At 60.5% G+C, this 27,576-nt stretch overlaps 1 protein-coding gene across 2 annotated transcripts; it reads right to left on the bottom strand.

Annotated features, from left to right (window-relative positions):
* Window positions 1–27: 27 nt before the first annotated feature.
* IPO13 (importin 13) lies at window positions 28–27,480 on the bottom strand. Of its 2 annotated transcripts, none has more exons than XM_082766339.1 (20): window positions 27,328–27,480; window positions 19,165–19,901; window positions 14,925–15,065; window positions 14,690–14,831; window positions 13,815–13,981; window positions 13,348–13,468; window positions 12,370–12,517; window positions 11,891–12,072; window positions 11,527–11,553; window positions 10,867–11,001; window positions 10,147–10,290; window positions 9,653–9,733; window positions 8,998–9,135; window positions 8,807–8,903; window positions 7,036–7,088; window positions 1,516–1,582; window positions 1,272–1,330; window positions 1,032–1,121; window positions 762–943; window positions 28–676 (listed from the first exon to the last, which is right to left on the bottom strand). In XM_082766339.1, exons 1-20 carry the CDS (start codon window positions 27,388–27,390, stop codon window positions 577–579), a joined length of 2,874 nt encoding a protein of 957 aa, XP_082622465.1. In that variant the 5' UTR covers window positions 27,391–27,480; the 3' UTR covers window positions 28–576. The 2 variants fall into 2 exon arrangements, with proteins under 2 accessions (XP_082622465.1, XP_082622466.1); XM_082766340.1 differs by having other exon boundaries at window positions 29–673.
* Window positions 27,481–27,576: the final 96 nt, after the last annotated feature.

Here is a 27,576-nt window from a genome sequence, read left to right as displayed (position 1 = left end):
TCTAGGATCAAACGCGGGCTGAAGAGTACACACAGGGGGCCCTGGAGCAGACACACAGATCACAGGCACCCCAACCCCGATCCCTCAGGCTGGGCTTTCCCCCAGGGGGAAACAGGCCCGGTGCGAGCACTGCAGTGACGACAGCCGGGACGTAGAAATATCCTTAATATAATTAGGTGCAGGGCCTCCCCCCTCCCAACCACACGCGTACAAACGAGCAGGGGGCAGCCCCCCTGCACAGCCAGTCCCTGCCGCGGGCACAGGGGCAGCCCCCCCTGCGCGGGGCCGTGCTGGGGCAGGGTGGGCAGCCCGTGCCGGGGGGGTCCTGCCCTGGCCCCCCTCCCGCCTCCTGCAGCCGGCACTCCCGTCCCCTGCAAGGGGGGAGCATGCTGGGGGAAGAAAAGATGCTGACACCGAGATGCGGCCACCAAGTCTAGCTGAGGAGCGTCCCGAGTGGGTTAATTCTAGGTGGAGGGTTATTCTACGAGCCGTACTGCAGCAGGGCGGGGAGGACGGGGGCTTCCTGGCGGGGCAGAGCTGGTCTGGGTTAAATTGTCCGCGGTCCCGGGCGTGCGCTCAGTAGTCTGCGGTGTACTCCGTGCCGTGCAGCCCTCGGCACAGCAGGGTGAACTCCTTCACCATCTCCTTCACTCGCCGCTTGTTCACACGCTCTCTGCTAACACAGAGGGAGGGACAGAGGTGAGGCGGGCAGCAGGGACAGGCGGCGCTGCGATTGCCACGGCAGCGGGGAGCGCACAAACCTGAGGATCTGCTGGCTGAAGGTCTCCTTCTGCTCGGGGCTGACGCGGGCCGAGGGGAAGCCGTCCTGCTGCATGGCCTCCTTGATCCAGATGCTCAGGTAGCTGAAGCAGTGCTTGTTCAAGGCAAAGAGGATTTCTGCAAAGTGATCCATGAGGCTGCGGGAGGCCTGGCCGCCGACGCCCTGTGATGGAGCAGACAGACAGAGAGCCACGCTGCCTCTCCCAGCCCCGCTGCCACCCCGCCTGTCCCCTCACACACGTGCCACTCACCTCCAGCACTGCCTGCAGCAGCACTTTGCCGTTCTCGTGCACCACCTGTCCCACCGGGGCGATCTCTCCGCAGCGGGGCAGCAGCTCTGTCTGCAACACAGCGGCCGGCCCGCTCAGCACCAAGGCTCAGCACCGTGAGCTCCCCTGCCCGTCCCGTAGCTCCACTCCTGCCCTCCCGGCAGGCTGCAGCACAGCCCCTCGGGGCTCTAGGGATGCAGCTGAGGAAGCCACGATACTCACAAAGAAGCCACAGGATGCTTTCACCGTCGGGGCCTCAGGGAACTTGAGGGAAAGGACACCTGCAGGTGGAAATCGCTGAGGTGAGCGGCCAGAACCTTCCGGCACCATCCCAAACCAGCAGCAGCACCAGCCCCTGGCTGCTTTGCTCCCAGAGCTGCAGGAGCAGCCCGGGCTCCCAGCAGAGGGCTGGCAGCAGGTCCCTGCCTGCGTGCACAAAGCCGGTGCCCCTGCCCATGGTACTCACCACACTGAAACACCGCCTTGACGTCCAGGTTGCTGCACAGGAAGAGGTCTGGCTTCCTCTTCAGAGCCTGCAAGGCACACAGACAGGCCGAATAAACACAACCCTGCAGAGGCAGCCAGGAAGACTCCTAGGAAGCCGGCGCCCCAGGCAGCCTCTGCCTGGACGCACACTTACCTGGGCACAGACAGCAAACAGCAGATTCACACAGTACAGAAGGAAACCATCGCTTTTCCCCCCAAAAAAGCATCAACCAAACAGCCAGGCCGTTCGCAACACCCGGGGAGCTCTGACCCCAAGACCTGAGGATAGATGCCAAGGTGGTGTACGCACAAATGCTCCAGACACAGAGGACAGGATTCCTGTCCCAGAGGCAGCACTCCTGGACGCTGGCAGCCACGCCAGGCCCAGCAGAGGATACCTCTGGCTCAGTCCTCTCCTCCTGAAGATGCTGGTGTTTCTGGGGTCACAGCCACCGGTCCGTGCAGTGACCCGTGTTTTGGTTGCCCCCAGCTTGAACCAACACCTCGCTCTGCTCCGGCTGCAAGGCAGAGGAGGTGACAAGATGCCAAAATCACTTGGCAATTCCTGGCAGCCAGTACGAGATCAAAAAAGCTGTGGTTTTACTCTGCCGCTCAGTGACCCCACCAGCCACTGTGGGGCTCAGTTTACTGCTCCACCACCGCTGGGGACACCCTGAGCCATGGCACGATGGGGCCACTGCTGTGGCTTTGTCCCCCCTGTGCTGGCAGTCACAGGACAGAAACGTTTCGCCCCCCACTTGCTGCTCCACAGGAGGGTTTCTGCCCTGCTACACAAGGCGGCCACGTCTGTGCCCCCCCAACACCATGCCCACTGCTGTGGGCTGGCACTGGGGACAGCAGCCACGCACCCTGTCCCGCTGTCACCACGACCTTGGGGACAGCAGCCACAGCCTGTCCCCGGAGATCTGAGAGCAGGACACCACGGCAGGAGCCTGGCTCCTCTCCACGCTGGGCTGAGCTGCGTGCTGCCCTGAGCCCGCTCCCTGGGGTGACAGCAGGGACTGCCCGCAGCCACCGTCCCCACCTGGAGCAGAACTGATTTCCCTCCCTCTCCTTCTTGCTTCCCTTCCAGGGAAAGCCCCCGGCCGTCAGCCCAGTGCAGGGAACGTGCTGGAGAGCAGGGAGCCTGGCAGGTTTCGGGGTTACCCCATCTCCTTCCTGACGCTTTGTATCACGCTGCAAGAGGACACGGATTTGGCACTGCTGCTCCTGGCAGAGGTGGCACTGCCAGAGACCTGCTTCTCTGCTAGGTACGAGCCGTGGCTGCGTTATGCCTGTGTGTGTGTGTATATACAGGCTGTGCTCCTGCCTCCTGACACGCTCACAGCAAGGACAGCCAGCAGATGGGCCATGGTTCGGAAATATCCACTCACTGCAGCCGCCGCGGTCTGCTCAGCCCCGTCCTGGACACACTCATGCAAGGCACATTGTCATTCTGGTCCTGGATCCCCCCTGCTCCCCCCAGCTGCACCCTGCCAAGGGCACCTGGCCCTGGGGACACCGCTCAGCCGTTGGTTCCTCTGCCCCGCAAACCCCTCCAGCTGGCACAAGTCTCCCAAGACGCTCAGGTCACAAAATCAGGTTACGAAAGCCACCTACCTGCACGAAGCTCCCCCCAGCCAAACCAGCCTGCGGGAGGCAGAGGCACCCGGGCTCTCCTGCAGGCCCCCTGCAGCGCCCACTTCTCGCTCAGCCAGTGCCACGGGTGAAAGCACGCTGCGATTTCGGGAGGGCTCCTTCCTCCACCAGCGCAGAGCAGCGTGCAAGCCCAATCCAGGCACACGTACACACATCTGACGTGCAGAGAAGCTTTTTACCCCTGTGAGATGGGGCCGTGGGGCCCTGCTCTGTTAGGGAGCTGCACCAGGTGGGTCCGGCTGCTTCTTCCCAGCACCAGGGAGCCCTGCTCCAGCCCTGGGGCCTCTCCTCGCCTGTCTGTCTGTCTGTCTTCGTGTCTCCTGCCAGAGCTGCTCTGCTCCCGTGTTCTGGGATGTGCTCAGCTCCTCAGGTTCCACCTGGCAGTGCTCCCCATCCTCTGCTGCAGCAGGCGCTGGCTCTCCCAAGTGCTGTCCTGTAGGCTGGCAGAGAAAGGCCAGGGGGCTCTCCTCTGGGGCAGCTGGGACACCCTCCGGGCAGGTCTTCAGAGCAGGATCTTCTACACCCGGCTCTTCTGAGGCCGGCAGGCACGGAGGGGATGTGAGGCCACCAAACCAACCCCATTTCTCCAGCAGCCAAGGGACAGCAGGGGCGGCGCAGCAGCGAGCCCCTGCCCGTGCCCACTGCAGGGCTGCAGGTGTGGTGGAGAGCTCGAGGGCTCTGCTGCCCCTAGGGAAGGGCTGTGCTCCCCTCCAGAGGGGCATAGCTCACACTGTCACCCAGCCTCGGCACTGCCGGAGGTGACAACCATGCAGTCTGTCCCAGCTCAAGAAGGGAGGAAGAAGAGGACAGTGGTGGTGGCTCTTTGGCACAGAAGGTCCCAAATCTTCTGCCCATCAAGGCCCACGTGCACAGTCTGCCCCTGGGGATGTAGACAGGGTGCTCTGGAGGTCCATGCTGGTGTGGAGAAGTCCACAAGGCTGGGTGGAAGTGGTGGAAGGCTCATTGGGGAGGCAAACTGGAGTGCTGGCCCCATGGCCTGGGGCATGGCCCTCAGCCAGCAGCTCCTGCTGGATGCAGAAACTGCAGAAACCAGCATGAGACATCTTGGGTTGGAAACTGCACGAACAGAGCTCAGGCTGGGGTCTGTGCTCCCCTAAATCCTGACTCAGAACAACCACGGTGCACCCAGGAGCACACATGTGAGTGGTACCTGCTGGCCAGAGAGCAGGCAAGGGCTCCAAACACAGGACCAGACCCTCCTCACCTCCTCCAGCACCTGGCCTGGTCAGTGCCACCCGAGGCTGGGGCAGATCTACCTGCAGGAGGTGCCAGCACTGCTCAGTGCAGGCTTACAGCACACCGATTAATTCGTATTTAGCTTTGATTTGCAACAACAGCATTAATAAGACATTTGTTTGAAGCCAGCATGGTCTTGTGATCGGCGAGCCATCATCACGTGAGGGCTGAGCATTAACATGCTGGCAGAGCCATCAGCTGCACGAACTGGGCAGCCTCAAAGCCAGCCGAAATCCTGTGTGACTCAGAGACAGCTCCCTCAACGCTTGTGACCGAGGGCTGAGTGCAGGTACCAGGAGGCAGGAGCAAGCCGGGCCTGTCACCTCTCTTCACGAGGCTGGTGAGAAGGAAGGAACTGGCTGGAGCTCCAGTATCCATGTTGTAAACCCACAGGAAAAGCACAAACATGGCATAATTTAAGAGCTAGGGAGGACAGGCTCCAGAAAGAGCTCTATGAAAGCAGAGCGTGCTCCTCTGGAGGAGGACAGGCCGTGCTGGCGAGGCTGGACACACCTCTGCTGGCAGGCAGTGCCTGAAGTCCTGAGCCAGGAGGGATGCAGGGCCCTTTCCTGACGAGTTTCACAGCACCCTGCCAGACGGTCAGCCCTGGGAGAGGAGGAAACCTTGAAACAATCCCACATGTGAGCACAGAGGAAGGGGATGGGGCCCTCCGGGCTCCGTGGGGTTGCTGGCATAAAAAGCCCAAGGAAATACGGGGTCAGGTGGCTGTCAGAGATGGCTGGCTGGTAGCACAATGTTAATCACCTCCAGGCATCGAGGAGGACCCCAAGCTAGAGAGGAACTCAGTACTTCCCAAAGAAACAGCAAACAGCCTCGGGAGAGTCTCTCAGGGCTGCCTAGTGCCTTCCCCCCATGGCAGGGCCACCCTGCAGGAGCAAAAGGCTTGCTGAGAATTACTTCAAGTGACAGCACCTCCCCAAGTGACCTTTCAGTGCTTCCCCATGCTGTCAGAAACGTCTCTTACTGCCTAGCCTGACTCCTTTTCCATGATTTCCTCCCATCACTTCCATTCCAAGTGAATAAAAATTACCTACATCTTTGGCATTACCTTTTACACGCCTCAAGACTCATTCAACTCCTCAGGCTCTCCTCACGTTTACGAGGTGATGATCTCGCTGGATGGCTTTCCCTGAGCTCTGTGGTCTGTATCTACAGAAACACCATGCCCCGCTTCAGCTGCAGTGCTCTAGCTGAGGTCTCGCCTGTCTGCACAGCAGGGAAGGACACCTTTGTGAACCTCACATCCCACTTAAATCTCAAATCTCCATCCTCAAATCTCGTGTGAAAACCTTGTTAGAGATCATAACTTTTGAGATTGGCACCACCACCTGCAAACGCTTTCCAGAAACCTCAATTATTTCACATCTCTCAACAGGCAGAGTGGGGAAGAAAGTGCTGTCGTGTGGTTTGTAAGATGGGACTCGTCTCAGCAGGACCTGGACTTCAAAGCACAACACACGGATGTAGCCAGGGGGGTGACAAGCAGCTTCCTCACCTGCTCCATGCCAGCTCCATCCCACAAGACCTGCAGATGGGCCGAGCAGCCGTCAGAGGGGGCTGCCCAACAGCTGAACGCTCAGGACAAGCCGGACCCGGCACAGTGCCCAAAAGCAGACACCCAGGGAGGCACCAGCAGATCGACTCCCTGCCACCCCCAGCCATTTCCTTGCACCCAGGACATCAGGGCTTCTCCCCCTGCAGCCACGGCAGGCTGTGGAGCACACCGGGCTGCTGTATATACACACACAGCACAGCGCGGGCCCTGCCTACCCGCTGCCAGCAGTGACAGAAGTCCCTGGCCAAGCAAGCAGGACATCACACCGCCCGGTGGCACCACGAAGAGCCCCAGCACAGAGCTGCATGCACACAAGCCCATGGACACTCTGATGGCAGACTCTTGCTGTCACCCTTGTTCCAAGGGGGACAGGCAGGCGGCTCCTCCCGACACAACCCCAGCCGCGTGCCATCGAGCCAGTGCCACGGGAGCTGCAGCCGCCACCTCCCAGCCAGTGTCCCCAAACGCTGCCGGGGCTCAGTGGCAGTGCAGCGTGGCAAACTGGCCAGGCAGAGAGCCCGGTGGCACCCGGGGTCCTGGTACCACCACAAGCAGGTTGCTCGCCCCAGCAGGCGAGATGGTTCGGAGCTGGTGGCCACGCAGCCCAGCGCCAGGCTTAGGCAAGGCTGCCTGCCACCACGGCCAGCTCTGCCTGTCCCGGCTCTGCAGGACCCATCACGGGGCAGGCAGATGAGGAGGACCACAACCCCTTAATGCTCTAATTTTCTGTCGCCGGAGCATGGCTGTGGCAGCAGCCCAAAGCCCCCGGAGCTGTGCCCCCAAGGCCAGGCGAGGGGGTGGCAGCTTGGGGCTGCCCTGGGGATGGTGCGAACCCAGAACTAAAGGAGAATGTTTTGTTTTCAACTTCCACGGAAACAGATGGAGAAACTCGATATTCAACTAAAAGGAAAAAAACGTTGTCAACAGAAAGCTAAAAATAGGTTTAAATTGAATTAAAAAGAGAAAGAGAGAGAACAGAAAGTGAATGAATAAGAAACTAAAACACACCTGTGCCAGGAGTTGCATAAATGAATCAACAATATCAGGATGATCCCTGGGCCCTAAAATATAATAAAGATGTAACTTAAGAGAAAAATCATACAAACAGCAACTCAACATCATATAGTTATGTGATACAGAAAGAATTTACAAGTGAAAACAGGAGTGTAAGGGAGGAGGGGTGTGTGGGGAAGGGGATGGGCAACATGAGCAGCTTGAAGCAAGTTAAAGAAACAAAACATACAAAAAATCATGAAACTTGGAGAACCCAAGAACAGAAAGAAACTGCAAAGGGAAGGGTCTGAAGCCCCAAGGTCTCTAGCTAGCGCCTGGGTGCTGCAGAGCCAAGGAGGAGATCTTCGTGTCCTTGGGGAGGGAGAGGAGGAGGAGCAGGGGCTAGCTGGGCACCATCTCCACAAGGAGAATTAGAGCTTTTGCATTGTGGGGGCTGAGCGGGTGTCTTCAGAGCACCGTTTGGTCCTGGAAGATAACTGCAAGTGAACGACAACACCTCAGCAAACGCTCCGCAGGCCCAGCCGGGCTCAGGCGTGCACATGCTCGTCACCAGCATCAGCTGCTCGGGAGCCCCTGGCACAGTCGCCCTCCCGCCCCGTTCCCAGATGCTCCCCAAAAGTCCCTGAGTCCAGTGCCCCCCAGAGAGACCAGCCGGTGCCCAGAGGTGTCCGTGCCAGCACCACTCACCCTACCTTGCCATCTGCTTCCCTGCACGGACACGTCTCGGCCCCCGCAGGGTCGCACGTCCCCCCCCTCTCCTGCTGCCCGGAGAGGACCCCGGGGTGGGAGCGCAGCCCTGGGCACGCAGCGAGCTGGGTGGCTGCTTGCTGGAGCGAGGCTTGCTCCGAGCGCTGGCACACGTGGGCTCTGCCCCCTGCTGCCCTCCCCTCCCTCTCCTCGTGCCGACGTGCCTGCCTGGCTCCGAGCAGGAGGACCCGAGTGCACGCACACCCACGAGCCACAGGTGGAAGCGGGGACCTGACCTCTGGGTGAGCCCAGCTCGCTCGTCACCGACCCAAGTGACACCGGAGCACAGCAGGACGTGCTCGGACCGTGGTGTCCCGAGGAAGCACGGGCTCCCCGCATCCCCCACCTCTCTAGCTCTGAGCCTCGGGCTGGGGAAGGCATCACGTAACCCTCTGACATGGAAGAACTGGGTTGTTGAAGGACCTGGGCCAGCGGCTCCAAGGGACGCTTGTCCTTGTCGTGGGGCAAGTCACCACGAGGCTGAGGGGAGCTGTGGTGTGCAGGGGCCTGTCCTAACCCCGTCTGCCTTTTGTAGCGAGGAGGTAATGCAGGCAGCAAGCCAAACACGGGGCCCTGCCCTAAGCGAGGATGCTGGACACAGCAGGGACTGGAAAGGTGCTTTCACAGGTGTTCACACACATCTTCCTGCTTCTGCAAGGGCTTGGCTCCCAGCCACCACAAACGCCACTGGCCTGCAGGCAAACCCCAGGATCTCCTGGTGAATATGCAGCCAAGCGGGCCTGGGGCTCCTGCTCTAGCCTGGCACGAGGTGCCCAGCCCTGACACGGGAGCGGGGCCGCCACCTGAGCTCCGAGCCCTGCGCTGGGGTTCCCTGCTTCTGCTGTCCCGCAGGGAAGGTACCCACCGTCCAGGGGTTGGGATGAATCCGAGACACAGAGATGGCCCCGTTAGCTTAGCTAGGAGTGAAAACAGCCATTCCTGGAAAGACGCCTCCAGACTCCATGCATGCAACAGCCTGACAACAGCCCCAGCACGACGAGGAGCTCATCGCACATACCTTGCTGGAAGAGGGTCAGCGTGACGGAGGTGACGAGCAAGAAGAGGGCCTTGATGGGAGGGAAGTGGGCAGGCTCGTGAGCAAAGATGTGAACCAGCTGCAAGAGACAACGGAGAAGGACTGAAGCTGTCCTGCACCCTCCCAGCCTCCCCAGGAGCGGCAGCCCCAGCCGTGCCCACGCGGGTCCCTACCTGCCGTGTCAGGTCGATGGCAGAGGCCTGGGGGATGGTGCTGTACATCTGCCCCAGCATCTCGCACAGCTGGGGCACCATGGGGGCAAAGTCATCCAGGAGGGTCTTCACCGACTTCTCAAAGATGGCACAGACAGACTGTGGGGGGAGAGAGAGAGAGACAATGTGAGCAGCGGTGGTGGGAGAGCTCTGCAGCACAGGATCGTGGAAGGGTTGAGATTGGAAGGGACCTCTGGAGGTCATCTGGTCCAACGCCCCTGATCAAGCAGGGACCCTGATCAAGCAGGTTGCTGGGATGCTTCACTGCTCTTCCCAGACACCAGGAAACAGAGGTGACACGGGTCTAGGACAGAGCAGAGCTCTCCCCTTAGGGGACACAAGCATTTGGTAGCCCCAGCTCTCATCTCCCTGCTGATGGCACAGCTCCTGTAATGAAAGGAGCAGAGCTGACTGGGGCAAACAATGGACAAGAATGGCCAGATGCTGGTGGTTGCAGCAGTGCTGGGCAACCCAGAAAGACACCCCTGTTACAAGGGGATGCAATTGCCCACAACAGGTTGGCAGCATCACCCAACATCCATCCGTTGCTGTCCCCTGTGCAGCCCAGCAAGGACAGAAGCAAAGCAGCAGGCACTAACACAAGGCTCCTGGTTACCTCCACCACCTGGGCATCGTTCAGCCACTTGCTGAGGACCTTCTGTATGAGCTGGAAGACTTGCTGCAGAACAACTACCACCTGCAAGGAAGGAGAAGGATGAAGAGAATTAGCCCCAAAGCACTGCAGACAGGAGGTTTGGTGCTAAGCATGGCCTGGATTCAACCCTTCAGGCACCCCCTGCCTTGTCCCCTCCCTGCAGCTGGGCTTTCTTCCGTGCTGAAGCAGCCTGGCACAGCTTGTGGCTGGCAGGTAGCACTGGGACTGTCCTCCAGACAGCCAGGAGGGATCCTGAGATCAACCTCTGCCCACTGCAGAGAGGTTGAAAGAGCCGAAGGAACTGCTTTAGCCGGAGCACACCATCTCCCACCTTCATGGCACACACTGCATCCTCCACCCACTCCCCTCACAGTCTCTCCTTCTTGCTCCAGCCACGTCTAACGGGGTGCTTGGCCAGGCTGTGGCCACCAGCATCGAGCTGCCGCTGTACTCACTGGGTTGGGTCCTTGCTGCACTGGCAGCTTCTTGACTTCATTGCTTTCGTGGTCGTCATCGTGGTGGCTGATGTCTAGGGTGGTGAAGAGGTTGGAGAGCAGCCCCAGGATGTGGATGATGGCCAGCTTATTGGAGGGGTTAGGCTGCCAGGGAAAAATAAAGGTAGAGCGTGACCCAGGCTGCACTGCTCAGTCCTGGTGAGGCCTCTGGGATGCAGAAGAGCTGGGACTGGAGAGGTGAAGTGCCAGAGAGGGGTTCCTCACACTGTCTTCCCTCTCTATCTGTTGGCTGAGCCACGAGGCCTTCCACCCACCCTTATTGTAGAGGAATCCTGGAGGATGCACAAGAGCACCGTGGCTTGCTCCAACCCAGAGCAAACTGAGACAGCTCCCACCAGGGCGGCGTGTGGAACATCACATGAGGGAGGATGACACACGACCGAAGCGTGGGCTCCACCCTGGGGTAGCAGATGCTGATCCAGACAACACACAGCTCACAAGAGCCAAGGAGCTCTGCTCCTAATGACGAGTAGCTGCAAAGGGTAAAAAGCCTACAACCCAGCTGGCTGGTGGGTCTGTGCTCATCTCTGCTCTGCCTGCCGTGGGGTGAGGGGAAAGACAACTCATAATGTTCAGGAGAGCTGCTTCAACACACCACCCTGGGACACAGCCGGCAGGAGAAACCCCTCCGGAGGGAGGCAGCAGCACGAAGGCACTCACCGTTTCGTCAGCCAGCTTTTCCAGCTGCTGGATGTAGGGGGTGATGAGGGAGTGCAGGTTCTTCAGGATCTCCTCCACCTGCAGCGCAGACAGCAGGAAGCCGAGAGCCTGCATCAGCCACATGCACTGGCTTGTCTGGGTCGGAGAGGAGACACAAGCAGGCGGGTCACTGCCAGCCACAGGCGCTGCCCCGAGGTGTCCCTGCCTGCACCACCCACCCTGCCTTGGCACTTGGCTCTTTGCACAGAGCTGTCCCAGCCCCTGTGGGGTCAAGATTCCCCCCTCCTGTTTGCAGGGGCAGCTTGGGCTCTTTTCCCATGCTTTCTCTCTCTTCCTTTTCCTCCCCAAAACGTGCCTGCAGCTGCATTGAGGTGTCCCCACATCCTTGCTGGGAACTGCTAGAGTTACATCTCCCTGGGAGCTTCCCTCTCTTTGAAGAAATACCCCCCAGAACAGCCCCTGCTGCAGCGGGAGCCCTAGGATTAGCCATGCAGAGTGTGGCAGATGTCAGATATTCCTAGCCACACCAAGCTGCTGCAGTACTGAGCTCTCCCCCAGGACAGCCTAACCCATAGTGGGAACCCTCGTGCTCACGGTGAGCACAACTTAGGGGCATGGGGGCGAGCAGAACAGCCAGAGGTGTGAGCAAGTGCCTCTTACCTTGTGAATCTGCTTCATCAACACCTCCTACAAAACAGAACGGGAGAGAGAGAGAAGAGAGTGAGTGCTGCAGAAAGCCTCCTGCTTCCAGGGGGCATGACTGAAGCAGAGAGTTAAGACAAGCAACAACAAATTGAGTTATCCTGAGGGAAAAAAGGAGGGATGTCCGCGTGCAACCTCAGCAAGCCCCTGATGGGAAGGCCGAGATGCCACTGCCTGCTGTTTCTGCAGGTACAAGAGGACACTGGGTTGTTACTGCCCTGGGAGCAGTAGGACAACTGCCCCAGAGGAAGCAAGCCGCCCTGAGCTGCTGCTTCACATCCTCTGCACACCCCAGCCTTGTTGCTCCGCACCCAGCTCTCACCTGTGACACAGCCACGATGTTGGCAGCGTAGGGCGGCAGGTCGTACTTGCACTCCCGGCAGATCTTCTTCAGGGTGGAGACGCTGGAGATGGAGAGCTCCGGGTTGCCCAAGGCCTGCAGCACCAGCGGCAGCACGTTGTTAATCATGACGGGGTGGTCGGCCAGCCACTCGGAGAGGGCTCCTGCGCACACAGACAGGGTCAGACCACGCCACGACAGCCAGACCCTCGGTCCCTACACCCTGAGCTGCTCAGCTTTGCCTCCCACTGTTATTATCCAGCATCCCCAGGAAGGATGGCTCTGTGGCCAAGGAGAGCCTGGGCTAACTCAGAAGCAGGTGGCAGCAGCAGGACGATGGCAGGCAGAGGAGAGCCCACAAATGGCTCAAAGCCCCAAGGGCAGCTCTGGGTGGGCACAGGGGAGGCAGGAGCTGCTCACAGTGACTCAGGTGGGTCTCCCACCCCAGCCAAGGGCCTCACCGATCGTGAACATGACCGTGTCAGCCAGCTGCACGTTGCTGATGCTGATCCGGGGGATGAGGCCAATCAGCCCTGGCACCACATCGGAGTAATTCACGTCAATGGTCTCGGCGATGGACTGGAACCCGTACAGTAAGGCCTCTGTGTGCTGCAGGCAAGGGAGAGGGGACAGTCAGAGCCACGTGCCCACTGCCACCCCCAGCCCCTGCCCCAACAATCACTCAGACCCAGCAGCAGAGGTCATGGATGCTGGTAAAGGGGGACAGCTGCACAGTCACAGTCCCCAGGCACACCAGGCTTGAGGGGGCAGGATTTGTTCACCCAAGATGGCCCCAGGGGATTACAAGGCAGCATTTTAGTGACCAGAATCTGATAGTGATGGCTGCCCAGCGGGGATGCTGAGATCATAGAATCATAGAATATCCTGAGTTGGAAGGGACCCTTAAGGATCATCAAGTCCAACTCTTGACACCGCACAGGTCTATCCAAAAGACGAGCAGATAGATGCCAACTAGCTGCAGGGCAGAGGACCCTGTGCTTCCCCTGCACTCACACTGCTCCGGGCTCTGCATCGCCCCGCTGCTCTGCCTGCAGCGCTCTGCTGGGTCAAACCTGGGTCCCCCAAGCCTCGCAGAGCTTCACCCCACAAAGTCAGCCAAGGGCACTCAGCAGGGTGGCGATGCAGAAAGGAGAGGGAAGGCCTCCAGTGTTTGTGCTGTGCCACAGCAGCACAGCGCTGGGACAAGACAGAACCACAAAGGACCAAGGTCCAACCCCAGCTGGACTCTGGTCAGTGCTAAGGACAGAGAGGCGGGAGGAAAGTTATTCCAACAGATCTCTGAGAGCCCACATGTCAGGGTGATCACGTTCTTTGCATCCATCACACCCCTTTGCTCTCCCACGGCACGAACAGCCCCCTCTGGTGCTCCCCCATGGGGCTGGCACCCCACAGCCCAGTGCCCAGCTCCCCTTGCTCACCTGCCACGTGGACGGCTGCTCTGTGTTGGTCAGGAGACGACCCAGTTTGTCATAGAGGCTGCTCAGGAGCTCAGCACCCAGCATCTCGTACACGTACATCAGCGTGTCGGAGATGTCCACCCTGCAGAGACACAAAGGGGTCTCCAAATGCTGCCCCATCCCCTGCAGAGCACCGCACAGACGTGCTGCTTCCCCTCCTGCTCCCTGGCAGGGTGACAACCACGCCACCACAAGTGTCCAAGCTGGTCCAAACACCAGCTTGTCTCCAAGCCACCACCCCAGCCAGAACAGCTCTTGGCAAAAGGAATCTCCTCTGTGTCCTTCCTCGGGTCTCCCCACAGCTCTGAGAGGCAGGATGCTGCCAGCATCCTCTCCTGCCTACCCAACAGGTCCCATTCGCACCCAAAGCCACATCTGTGCCTAGCTTCTGCTCCCCAGGCAAAGAAAGACCTCGGCTGCAGCCACACCTGTATATCCGAAACTGCTCCTTCTCATCCGAAGACCAGAAGCCGTACTCCTCGTCGGAGGGGAACTGGGCTTTGTGCAGCAGCACGTCCACCAGCTGGAAGTAGACGGGCCTGTAGACCTGCTGGTACACCGCCTGCTTGTCGGGCTCAAAGGAGAGGATGTCGTCCTGGTGGCAGGAGGGGGAGAAGTTAGGAGTGGCACGGAAAGAAGACGGAGCCAGTCTGCATGCTGGATGGGGCCGAGGTGCATCCCGCAGGGCTGGCTCGGTGTGGAGACGCCTTTCCAGCTCATAGAGGGTCTGCCCCATGCCCAGCCCTTCTGCAGGTGGGAGGTGTGGAGAGAACAGCCGTGGTCTGGGGTCTAAAAACACACAGGGCTCCGAGCCCACACGATGGGCAGCAGCCCACAGCCTCCAGCTCTTGCCTTCCCCCAAGGGACCCCAACCATGAGCCCCGTGTCAGGGCCTGGTGTGCGGTGAGACACTGTGTGTGCTCCTCTGTGCACAGCAAGGAGCTAAACTGTTGGGTTTGCTGGTGGGAAAAAAATCAGCCTGACATTTTAATTATGTTAACAAGGCACTTCAAGCTGGCTCAGACTTTCCAAGGGACACTGGGGGTGGAAAAATTGAGCCCCAAGGCTTTTTGAGCTTCCTCCTGCTCCAACCTGCACATTTACATAAGACCCACTGGGCCACCGAGGCATCCAGTGTGGCCTTATTGCCTCATTTTGCCCAGAAACTGAATGCTGCCACAAGCTTCTCCTCAAAAAGGGACATTTTAATACAAAAGCTTGCCCCTACCCAGTGCCATCATGGTCTCAGGCCCTGCTGTGAGCACGGGAGCCCCAGGCTGCCTGCCCCACGACAGCCACTGACCTGCAGCGTGTACCAGAAGGTGAGCGTCAAGGAACTGGTGGTTTCGTTGACAGGATAGTGCCCGGGGATGCCCGTGCAGAACATGATCATGTTGACCAGGGCCAGGAAGCTCTGCCAGTGCTCCACCTGGTCCAGCAGGGCCCTGGGGAGCAGAGCACGCCATGGTCAGGCTGGCACCAGCGCCGCGGGTCTGGCTGCTCGGAGGTGAGGCCCGCAGCGAGGTGACAGCACTCACCGCGAGTGGTTCTCCCCCAGGGCCACGGCGATGCGGCAGATCCCATGCGACGTCTCCATGTCCCCGCTCTGCACTGCCTGGCGCAGCTGCTCCTGCAGCCCCAGCACCGGGGGGATGAGCTTCAGGAGGGTGTTCACGTACCTGCAGGCACAGCCGGGGTCAGCACCGGGCACTGTCTGCACCAGCACGGGCTTCCCGCAGAGCCCTACCACTTCCCACGGCTCCCACCCAGCTTTCCCTGCCAAAAAGCAGTGCTGTGGAGCAGGATGCTTCCACCAGCCTTTATTGCTCCACGACCTCTCCTTCCAGCCAGAGGCAAGGCTGTGAGAAGGCTAAATGGAAGATGTGCTGAATCTCCTGCAGTGGAGCCTCTGCAAGCAAAGCGAGGGGCTGGACCAGCTCCTGTCATTGTTAGCCCCGTGCAAATCCTCCATCACGCCAGAGGAATACCTCTGCCTGCGACCACCCCGACCTGCCTGGCACCAGCAGCACTTTGTCACTGCCACAGCCAGCTCCCAGGGCAGCCCTTTGGGTCCATCGCCCCTGTGCTTACAGCCAGCGCTGTCAGTGGGAACCTGCCCCATGCCAGCAGGGGCCCCTCCTGTTGCACAACCACGAGGACACCATCTCGAGGAGCCCCATCTCCTGTCCCCACAGCCCCCGGGGCTGGCTGCAGCCCCGCAGAGCTCCCCTGCGCTCCCTCCTCCTCCCCGTCAGCCTCATCAGCCTCGCACACACACCACACACACATCAGCCTCCCCTCGCCGGTAAGTGATTGTAACCAAGGCAACGAGCAAGGAGGCAGGGAAGGTGAAACGCAGCCCTGGGCCCCTGGAGAGAGGCTGTGCTGGAGGCTCAGCAGCCGCCTGTCACTTACCTGCCCAGCCAGGCGTGTTATCGGCAGCCGCAGCTCCTCCGCAGCCTCCCCGCCTGCCCTGCCGCGCAGGGGCCGGGGCTGTGGGGAGCAGGAGGTGCTCCCCGTGCCAGCTCTCCCCTGGGGAAGGGGCAGAGAGCCACACGTCCCCCAGCTGCAGCACACTGCCCCGCTGGCCCTGCTCTGCCCGCTCGTTAGTGGCTACGGAGCCATCGGCCACGGGCACGGGGAGAAAGGCAGGCTGGTGGCAGCCCCGCCAAGGCGTGGACCAGCAGGAGATGCAGGTGGTGGCATCTCCTTCGGTATTTCCCTCCAGCCACTTGTGGTAGCTCTCCTGACAGAGATTTGCTGTCTATTCAGCAGCTGAACACATTTTCCTTCCAGGGGTAGGGTTGTTTCTCAAACCCCAGTGAACTCCAGCACCCACAGCTCCCCCCACAGGACCAGCACCTCCTGCTCACCCCACAACCCCCCGTGCTCTTAGCAAAGGGAGACCACAGCACGGTCTGGAGGACAACCCCTGAGACCAGAGACAGGCAGCTCACATGGGACAATCTTTGATCCTTTCTGATCCAAAACCTGCACCACATCCTAACAAAAATAACAAAAAACCCAACAACAAACCCCAACCTATTAAAAACCTGCTTCTAACGAAGCTCTTGGAAAACTCTTCTAGCAAAATTCCTCTTCAGAGGTTGAGCACCAGGTGCCAAGCAGCACCCTGCTTCCTTCAGAGGCTCCTCAGTGCCTGGTGCCCACCACAAACCCCCCCCTACAGCCCCCTCCCTGCTCTCCAACACCGCTGCCCAACGGAGGAGCACGCAGCTCCGCTCCGGCACATGCAGCCCGGCTCTTTGACCTGCTTAGCCAGGGGATAATCTTCAAACGAGACAGAAAATCCAGCCCAAGCCTCCTCTGCCAAACAGATGCAACAAAATCTTGGTGCCTGCCCTTCTGTGACTCAGGCTGCTCCCGACAGCGAGGCTGTGGCGAGGCGCCGCAGCTGCCAGCTCATGGTGCATCCCCAAAAAGAGCAGCGTCCAGCCTTGGAACAGCACCCAGAAGCAGGAAAGCAAACCGTGCTCTCCTTTTGCAAGGGAAAACAGGCAGACAAGCCACCAGCACAAGGGACTGACTTACCCACGGGTACAGCAGCCAGTGTCATGGCCACCACAGCATGGGCAGGCATCGTGCCTACAGGAGCATCCCTCCTGCCCTGATCCCACCAGGCAATAAAAAGGGACGGTCCTCCCATTGAGTATTTTTATGCAGCTCACCACCAAGCCTTTTCCTGACATTAAAAATATCCCTGCAGGATCCCCTCTGCAGGAATTTCAATGAGGCCAGCTGGGAGGAGGCGAGGAGGAAGCAGCTATGGGAATTGGAGCACATCAGGGGAGCCCAGGGGCAAGCCCCAGCACAGAGAGATGCTCTGCACAGCTCGGGCTGCTCTGCAGAGGGATGCCGCAGGCAGCAGGGAGCACGCGGGCAGGCCCTGGTGAAGACCAGGGAGGAAGAGAGCAGCTGAAAAGCAGCAGGAACCTCCGAGACAGGCAAGAAAACACAGAGAAAGGTCGGGAGCCTCCCGGGGGGCTTCAGGAGGAGCTGGATCTGCTGTGGCTGAGCAACAAAGGCAGAGGGCGGGACCTGCTGGCACTGGGAAGGCTGGGGGGGACATGGCTAGGAGAAACAGAGGGTCCCTGCCCCCTCTGTGGAGTGTCACAGCAGCAGTGGCTCCCGCTTGAGAAGACTTCCAGGCCCTCAGTGTGGAGCAAAACCCCGCTGCAGCCAGCCCCCACCAGCAGCTGGTGCCCCCGCCGCGGCCGGCTGCGACACACGCCGCCTGGCAGGGCAGCTCGGTGACAATGGCCCCGCTGTCCCCGCGCTCCGGGAGGCGTACAGAGAGGGGGGAGCTCGGCCACGGGTGACAGCGCTGGGAGGAGGATGGGGAGAGGCTGCGAGGAAGCATCCAGAGCAGTGGGACCCGGTGATGCGGGAGCTGCAGTGCGGTCCCTGCACAGGAGCAGAGAGCAAACCCCTGTGATCTCCTCGCTCTTCTCACCACAACGTGCTTTGCAGGCCCCCCAGAAAGCTCAAGCGACTGGGGAAGAGCACTGCAGGGCCAGGCTCCTGCACACAGATGGAATCACATCTGAAGGACTTGTGAGTGTCGAGGGAAAGGGAAGGGAGGAAGGCAAAATGTCAGAAATTCGAGACCTGCAAGTCACCCTCTCCAACACCCCATTTCCTGCACTAATCCTGCTACAAGGTGGCTGTGCCGGCCCAAGAACTCGTGGTCTGCAGCCACAGCACCTCTGCCGTTGCAGAGGGCAGCCCCGGGGCTGTCGGCAGCTGAGGCAGGGACCCAGGGACCGGTGCTGACAGCACAGCAGCAGCACCGCCGCAGAGGGTCGGAGCCTGCGTGCTGCACGGCTCAGCCCAGCTTCAGCTAAACCCTCCTCCTGGCGGGGATGCAGAGGTTGCTAAGCAGCCAGGAGATGTGGCCCAGGGATCCAGAGGAGATGCACTTTCCCTTCTGCAGGCATCGGTCCCAGGAGCTGACAGCAGCTCAGACGACGCTGCCAAGACAAGGAGCTTGGAGCCCCGCGGCGCAGCCCTGCGGGACCTTCCCCAGCCTTGGCTCCCGGCTCCGGGCAGCCACAGCCACAAACAAAGGATGAATCCTCTGCTGGGCCACGCTGCTGGAGTCAGGATGGAGGAGGCAGCCAGGTCTGGGTTTATTATCTCTGTATCAAATACACTCCTTGGCCGGACCTGAAGCAGAAGGCAGAGGAACATCTCTGGCCAGATCCTGGGCATGCTCCCCGGTCAGGCTGCAGGGTTTGGCATGAGGAGCCAGGGGAAAGAGAGGAGGAGGATGAAAGGGGCTGTGGCTGCATCCTCACTGCTGCGATGTGTCCTGGGTGTCCTGAGTGCTGCTGCTCAAACGTGGCACCCAGCACAAGGAGGAGGCCAAAAGGCAGGGAACAGAAGCAGGGGCCAGCACAGTGCAGGAGCACCAACAGCAGGGCTCAATTTCCACGTCCTGGTCCCCAGGGTGCAGCAGGCAGACAGCGAACAGCACCTCCATGCCAGCCCAGCCCACACGCTGGGAAAGCCCTCTAGCAGGGTGGGCAGGAGAGGCAACATACACAACACAAACTGCGGTGCAAAGCCTTCCAGCACCAACCAGGTGAGGCCAGAACCCAGCTGCTTGCATCTTCTCTCCCACTTCCAGACCCTGCCGCCACCATCTCCAGGCCAAACAGGAGCTAGAAAAAAGCCTGAGGTTTCTCCTGCCCACCCCGTTCCCCTGAAGATGCCCGGGAGCAGCAGCCTGCAGAGCACAGGAGAGGCTGCCCTTACCTCTGGGCATCTGGCTGGGAAATGGCGTTGACAACCGCCTCCACCGCCGTGTCGAAGAGCTCCGGGTCCTGCAGGGAGGTGAAGGCTGCTTGGATCAGGTTCTCGCAGTCCATCAGGGGGATCTCCAGCTGCACCCAGCTGGAGAAACACTTCAACACCTTCTGCTTGATGAAGCCCGGGGAGTCCTGCTGCTGCAGCAGCTGCTCCAACAAGGGGAAGACGGAGCCGCACTCCTGCGCCAGGACGCTGCGCACCTGGCCCTTGCGGTACTGGGGCAGGCGGCTGGTCTGGAACTCCTCGGGCAGCACCGTCAGCAGCTCCAGCAGCGCCAGGCAGCGCGCCCGGCCGTCCACGTTGGAGTCCTCGGCCTGAAACATGCGCACCATGTCCGCCACGGCGCAGGGCCAGGCCTCCGGCATCATGCTGAGCGCCAGCGAGGCCAGCGCCACGCACAGCCTGGTGAGCACGATCTTGGAGCCGCCGGCGAAGCGGGTGATCTGGGTGAAGAGCTGAGACTTGAGGCTCTCGTACTGGTCGGCCGGGATGTCGTTCCAGTAGCGGGAGATTTTGATGTGGAGGGCGCTGGCGCCGAAGTACTGGATCTCGGGCACCTTGTCCATGTTGAGGAGCAGCCAGCTGAAGTGCCACGCCTGCGGGGACACCTGAGCCTGCATCAGCCATTTCTGAGCCAGGTTCTTGTTCTCGATGTTGGGGTCGTAGTACAGCTGGTGGAGAGCCTGGAAGAGACAGAGAAATGCCTCAGGACTGCTGAACGTGGCCCCATCCTGTCCCTGGGCACAAGCCCAGGCACCACCACAAGTCCTGGTGCTCCCTCACCAGGCTCCCGCTGAGGCGAGAGACCTGGCAGCAGCAGAGGGCCCCACAAACCTGTCCTCCCCTCCTTTCCACTCTGGAAATTTCTCTTCCTGAGTCACCTCCCGTCCTCTCCTTCGCCCAGACCAGACCTGTCGGCGGCTGCCACAGGGGCGCCTGCACCAGGCTTGGTGGCACGGCCTCGCCTGCAGCAAGGCGGGTCCTCCCTGCCGCCGCCAGCACGTTAGTGCCACTGCAGATGTTTCCGTCTGTCAGGTTTTAGGCAGCTCTGGAAAACCACAGTCGCTAAGCCCTTAATCTCTGCACCGAGTGAGTCCCTTTGAAGTGCTCCCAAGCCTGCCCAGCCACAGCTGAGCCGTGGAGCTGGCCTCGAACTCTGCCCCCACCGCCGCCTCCCGGGACAGTCGGGCTGCTCGCTCAGTTTCCCCTTCCAGAAGAGGAGAACATCACTTACCTGCTCCCGCAGGCTGCGAGAGATCTAGTTACTGCTTTGCAGAGCTCACGGATCAGCATGCAAGGCCCTACACCGGCTGCGGGGCTTTATTTGCAGAGGAACATCCTACAGTGCTTAAGCTTAATGTTAATAGAGTGGGCGAGGTGGGCACAAAGGGGCACAGGCATAGCACGTGGCTTGTGGCAGAAATGCATTCCTCTACACAGGGCTGCAAAAACCAGGAAGAAAAGTCTCTGCCTGCCAGCACCAGCACAGCACAGCCCCTGGGACTGAAGGGACAAGCCTACAAGGGTCAGGCAGAGCCACCGCGGGGTCACAGCTGGTGATGCCCCAGTGCATGAGATGGGAAAAAACCATACTCCATCTTCCAGCAGCGAGCTCTTCAGCCTTGCACAGCACGACTTATTTCAGACCACTGACTGTGTGTCCCAGGAGCAAGGAGTGGTGATGGCATTCATGAGGCTACCACATACCTGCTGTGCCCTGCTATCAAGCTGGAGGATGGTTCCAGCAGGTGCAGAGGACTTTTTGTGGCCCCATCCTGGCTCTGGGTCTCAAATATCCTCCTCCTCCTCCTCCCCTTGAAAGCTCCCTGAAATTCTTGTATGGTTCTTGTACCCAGGAGGGGATTTAAGCCCTATTTTTAAGCACGCAAGACTGGCAGCCTAGGGCACAAGAACATGCTTCCTAAGCAAGCGCTCGTACCTTGGGCTGATTCCCAGCACAAGAGCAAAGAGCACAACAAAATGGCAGGAACATTAAAGGGAAGGTGAAATGTCTCTTTCTTAAAGACTTAGATGCAGGGAGAAATGAGGATAACCTCTTTATGAGAAATGAGGAGGTTATGAAATACATGGCAGGAGACACAGTAAGCCGACGGACTGCAGAGGAGCAAGCTCTGTGCCACTGAAAGATGCACCCCGACACAAAAAGGTTAACCATGGGGAGGGAAAAATCTGTCCTGAGAGAGAAGTGGCCAAGATGAACACATGAGTTACCAACAGACATCTGAAACCTTCCTCTGCTCTCAGTTATTTTGGACTCTTGCCTGAAGCAGCACTCAGTTGTTGGGGCAGAGGCACTACCCGCCCCATCAGAGACATAATTTACCTCGTTACTGAGCAGGAGATGTGGACGTGCTGCTCTGAGCTACTCTCGGGGCTGGGAACCTGGCCCTCACCTGCACGTAAGCCAGCGTCCTGCTCTCCTGCTGCAGACTGAGTCATCCTGCAGCAGGGCTGGGGCTCTCAACCATCTCCTCCTCTTACTGTCTTCATCTTGTTTGCTCTCGTCAGAGCTTGCTTCCTGTGTTCTTAGCAAAACAAAACTCGCCTGAGGTTCAGAGAGACCCTGTGTAAGGAGGTGCAACCTGCAGGAGCTCGGGGACATCTCCAGCGGAGGCCCCAGGGACGAGCACTGGAGCTGCTCAGCACCTCCACAGTGACCTGGGAGGGTGAGTGGTGAGGTGACAAGGTCTATGCACCTAGAAGTCATGCTGCAAGCTGCTGGGGGGCAATATTCTGGAAAAACATCCCTGCTGGCTTTCTCACTTCCTCTTCTTGTCCCTGAGCATCCTGCTGGGGACAGGCCTGAGCACAGCTGGACACCAGCTAGCGATGCCCCACCTGTACCCATTGTAGTGCTCTGCACAACACAAGAAAGCTCCTGGGGGACCTTCAAGGATGGCTGTCAGTGCTGACCATCCCAGTTCGTCACAAAGCAGCAGATGAAACCCTAAGGAGAATGCTGGGTTGTCTCCCTTGCCTACCACTTACACAAGCCACCTACCATCCTTTGCCAGGAGTGCAGGACACGAGGCTGCAAGGCAGCGTGCTCTGCAGGAGGGTACCTGAACGTACAGCGCACTCATCCCTAGCAAGAAAAGGCAGAGTCTTCATTCTGCAGGCAGGTTTTGGCACCAGCTGCTGCTTGACTTTCACTCCAGACATCGCCGTGCCAGCCAGCGCTCTCAGGCCCAGAAGGAAGTGCTGGAGATGATGAGGGGAACTCACCAGTGCCAGGAGGGAGAAGCAGAAGGCATGAAATTGGGCAGCGACATCTAATAGGAAGGCTTTGTGCATTCTGATTTAAAAGCGTGGCTGACACCAGACCTGCCTCCTCTGCAATTAGACCTGTAACATGAGACCTGGTAAACAGCCGGGCTGTCAGCTATGCCCTTTGGCCAGGGAACGAGCTTTCTCCAACATCATCTCTGCATGGCTGAAAATAATTCAAGCTTGTTATTATAGGCCTTCCCTGCTCTAAAAAGCTGTGGTCAGAGCCTTTGGGCTTCAGCTACCAGGGTGGTGTCAGCCACTCGAGCTCCAGAAGAAGCTTGACCACAAGGTCAGAGCTCCCGCTCTGTTCCCTCTGGAAGGCAGGAGGGGGAGCAGCCCGGGGATCGTGGATATCAGCTCACAGTGTGGCTCCAGCAGGGAGAAGGAGCTGCAGCAGCTGCTCTCAGCTCAGCACCTCTGCAGCCCTCATCCCTGCAGCTCCCGCAGAGCACAGCCGCGGCAATTTGTCCCCCTGACTGCAGGGTGCCTGATGAACACGGGGCCTGTCAGCTTCCCAGGGGCTGGTGCCTAGCAGTGTGGCACTGCCAGCTCCGTTTGAGGGGTGACAGGAGCCTCACGCACCGAACAAGCTGCCTGCTGCTTCCCAGCAGGGACACACGTCTCCAGGGGCAGCTCTGCAGCCGACAAAGGTACCCGGGCAGGGAAACCAGCCTGTGCAAACACACTCCGGTTCTGCTCCGTGCCTGGCACCCCGGGCCGAGGGCAGCAGCGACACGTCTCCTCCGGGACGGCCTCCAGCCTCCTGCTGCAGCCTCTCGCCCTCCCTTCCAGCTGAGCGCACGCTCGCCGCGCCAGCGCTCCGGGCCTGCAGCGGCACAGCCATTACCCGGCCTCTGCCGAGCGCAGGGAACGTCATCCCGCCTCCCCCCCCGCACGCCTGCCAGCCTCCCTCCGAAATGGCAGGGGAGCCGGGCAGAAAGCAGCCTCCTGCCGATGCACGGAGGATGAGGAAGGTGACATAAAGCCATGTACGCTTCCCTCTCTGAATAAATGCGCCGCTGCTTCGTCCGCTCCTCACCCCCAGCCTGCCCACGCGGCCTGCTGGCTGTGGGGACGATGCTGCAGCCCCCGAGCAGCTCGGCTGTGGATAAATCCTCTCAGAGGACAGCGTGGTCCCTGGCACAGGCAGGCTGCAAGGGACAGGCGTGCTCCAGGCTTGGAAAGGACCCCAGGGCACCTGCCACCCCCCTGGGCCCACTGCACAAGTGATGGGTGAGCAGGACTTGAGAGGAGAGCTGGGAGCGCGGAGCCCAGGACAGGAGCACCCCTGCCCACCACGTCTCACTCCTTCTTCTCACCTCAGAATCATTCTGAGGCCCCCAGGCTCCTGTCCCACCGATTCCCCCTGCACAAGAGCTCACTGCTGACCAGGGGCTGTCATGATGGTGTTACAGAGCACAGCGGAGGCCTGGCAGCCACAGCAACGTGCCGGCCTCCCACCTGACCGCCGTCATGACACGGGAAGGAGCTAGGTGCTCAGCCAAGGGTGGTTCTGCTTACATGGCAAACGAGATGACTCCTAGCTTCCTTCGATTTTGCAAGAACATCCCCCCCCAAGGTCCCTAACTCACCATCACAGGCACTGATGCTCCATCAGGCATAGACAGGCTGCTCCTGAGGAACAGCCGGGCAAGCTGCTGCTAGCAGTACAGCGGACAGGGAGCACCATTCCCTCACCCCAAACGGTCCATAATTGTTGTTATCATGTATCACAACACAGTCAACAACATTTTTCCAAAGAAACCAGGTGCACTTGGGTTTCTCTTCCCCCTTCTCCTGGGCTGAAGGCAGCCCTGGCAGAGGTCACCTCACCCAGCTTCAGCATCTCCCACGAGCAGCCCCCAAAGCCACCCCACAGCCACCACTGACTTGGACACCAGCTCCCCACACGCCACCTCCTTGTCCTGCTGGAGATGCCATGCATTCATCAGGCGCCTCCAGAGAGATGCACAGCAATCTGGAAGGCTCAGAGATGCCACGCTGCTAATGTGCTAGGGAGAAGATGTCAGTGGGTATTAGCGGCACCCCAGAGGATGAGAGGTAGGCCAAAGGAGGAAAAACCTGGAAGGCTTAAAGAAAAAAAAAAAGGAGAGCTTGGAGCTTGCAATTGGGAAATTCCCCCAGAAAGGCCCTGGGTTGCCTCTTATTTCAAAAAGGGGGATTCTGCTACAGCAAATTCAGCTGCACTGAAAGTGGGTGAGGAGGGCCTCTTCTACCTCCTCCTGCCTCTACCACCACACTGCAGTGGAAGGTGCTACCAATGTTGACCCAAGGCAGACCAAACCACAAGGCACAAGTCCTTCAACACAGCCTCACCCTGCTCCTGTGGGACAGATAGAGACAGCAGAGACGGAGCCTTTGCAACCCATCCTGAACGGAGCAGAGCTGGGGCCGCAGCAGGAGTTTCCCCTCCCCATGGTATTGTGACCCATCACCAGGCTGTCAGCCAAGTCCGAGACAGCCCTGGGCACCGAAAAGCACACACAGTTCAAGAGCCAGATTGCACCGTTTAGGCCTGGGGAGGCAAACCACCCTTGAAGCCCAAAGCCCTTGGATCTCTCAGCCTCGCCTTGTCTCAGGCCCCTCCAGCTCAGCGGCAGGTGCATGTGGAAGCGGTGCCAGCCCGGAGCCCCCGGGTGCCCAGCGGGTCGGCGCAGCACGGCCGCAGCCTGCTCTCCTTGTGCTTAAGCCAGAGCAGCATCTAGGTCAGGCTTGGCAGCAAACAAGAAGCGGCCGCGGGCCAGAGCCCTGCGCGCCCTGACACAGCAACCGGAGCAGAACGGCTCCGCTGCCGCACAGCCTTGCTCCTCCATGTCGAGGGGGAGCTCCGGGAGGAAAACACGGCAAAAAACACCAATATCTGCATAAAAAATAACAAGGGGGTATGGACAGGCCTTCCAAAAATAGGAATTGTCTACTCCAAAACCATCAGGAGAGCGTGATGGGCACTGCCTGGCCTCTAAAACCATCGGACGGGCACTGCCTGGCCAGAGACTGGGTATGATGGCCACAGGACGGCTTCCACCGTGGGGACCCGGAGATGCCCTGACCCCCTGCCCTAAGCGCTAACCGGCCCTCCTCCTGCCTCCAGCCCCAGCGCTCGCACCGACTGACTCAGCGCGGAGCCAAACCCTGGCTTTAATCAGCCTTCAACGTTATTAATAGAGCCGTGCACAAAACCTGACAGGCAGAAAAGCCCAGGCCGGCGGAACATCATTTATTTGTCAGTACCAACTCTGACAAGGCGGCTCTGCCCACCGCCCTCCCACCTGCCCAGCCCCCAGCCAGAGCCGAATTCTGCGGGATTTGTGTCAGAAACACCCCGCCACCCCCCTCTGAAAGGCAACACGGGGAGGAGGGGGGCCGAGATGCTCAGCCTCTGGGCTCCTTCTGGTCCCACCCCACGTTTCTCCCTCCCTGTCCCCAGCCCGCGCTGCCCCCCCCGCGGCCTGCAGCTGCATCTCCTGGGGACGTCAACCAACGATGGCAAAGCCTGCGACTGCGAGAGCTCGGGCGGGCAGGGGGATGGGAGCCGAAGCATCCTAGAGGGCAGATCTGCCTCCTCCCCGGCATCGGGAGACCGAATGCAGCGCAGCGCGGGGAGGGAGCGCCACGCTTCTGCGCTGCCCGCGCCAGGCTGCCCCCCGGGCACTGCCCACCCTCCCCGAGCCAGCTTCGTGGCTGGTGCAGACAAAGAGGTGGTTTGTGCCTGCCGGAGAGGGAAATCAAGGGAAAATTATCCAGTGGCCCTGACTGTATGAGGGTTAAGCTGTGGAAGGTAGCGTTAATGGAGCATTTTTGCAGACGTGGGGTAATCCTCAGGGCCATGCTCCATCCTGGTGTCACCAGCGGGCTGTGTCACCTGTGGCCACAAAGGAACCAGTGCCTGGCCGTAGACCTGGGGCTCGTGCTCTGACACCTCCCCAGGCCAGGCAGGGGTGCAGGACGCCGGCGATGCGCCCACCAGCACGCCCGTGGGCACCGCTTTGGCAGGCAGCTGGGGCTATTCTTATCCAGGAAAAACGAGGGCGCTGGGATTCCCGCTGGCTGTCTGGGGACCCGGCTGCGGATCGAGGTGTCGGATGCTTGATGAGACGGGCGGCTGCAGGAGGCTGCGCTCCCTCGCTGCTCGCCCCTCACCTGCCCCAGCACCTCCACCATCACCCAGGGGAAGCGTTTGCCCCTCGGGTACCCCGCTCGGTCTCCACGATGGATTTCGGGTCCTTCTCCACGATGGATTTTGGGTTCTTTGGAGGCTAGCAGGAACCCATCCCCAGCAGCATGCCACCACCAGACCCCAGTTCTCCCCAGCACCCCAATCCTCAGCATCCCAGAGGCTGCCCCCTCGCTCCGCAGCCCTCTTGGGGACCCCGGGGGAGCATCGGGGGGCGATGGGCACGGGGTGAGGAAGGCACTGAGGGCTGAAACAAGGCCCGGGGGGGGTGAGGAAGACGCTGGGGGTGAGGAAGGCGCTGCGGGGCGAGGAAGCTCTCCCGAGCAGGGCCCTCCCCGCCTGCTGGGGACGCTGCCGGTGCGGCGCCGCTCGCCCCCCGCGCCCCGCGGGCTGCGCGCCCCCTTCCTCCCGCTCCCATTTCTGCCTCATCATCCTCCTCCCCCCGCCGGCTTCTCCCCGGCGCACGGAGCGGCTCCGCTGGGCACGGAGGGCACCGCGCAGAGCCGTGCCAAGCCGTGCCAAGCCGAGCTGTGCCGGGCACCGAAACCCCGCTCCGCGCAGCACCGGAACGGGCCGTGCCGAGCCGTGCCGTGCCACCCCGAGCCGTGCCGAGCCCCGCTCACCTTCTCCACGTTCTCCACGGTGAAGTCGAGGCCCTGCGGCGGCGCCTCCGCCCTCCGCTCCATGGCTGCGGCGGCGCTGGGCGGCGGCGGCGGCGGCGGCGGGCGCAGGACGGCGCCGGGACCCGCCTCCGCCTCCCTCCCGCCCCGCTCGGCTCCGCACGGCTCGGCTCGGCTCGCACCGCCCCCACCGGGCGGACCGGGGGCCGGGCTCGGCCGCACCGACCGCCGGGAGCCGTAGTCCCGGCCCCG

Source organism: Aythya marila (genome assembly GCF_965140915.1).
Source record: "Aythya marila genome assembly, chromosome: 8".
Taxonomy (NCBI): domain Eukaryota; kingdom Metazoa; phylum Chordata; class Aves; order Anseriformes; family Anatidae; genus Aythya; species Aythya marila.
The sequence above is the reverse complement of the archived record's forward strand: the minus strand, read 5'-3'. Positions and strand labels throughout refer to the sequence as shown.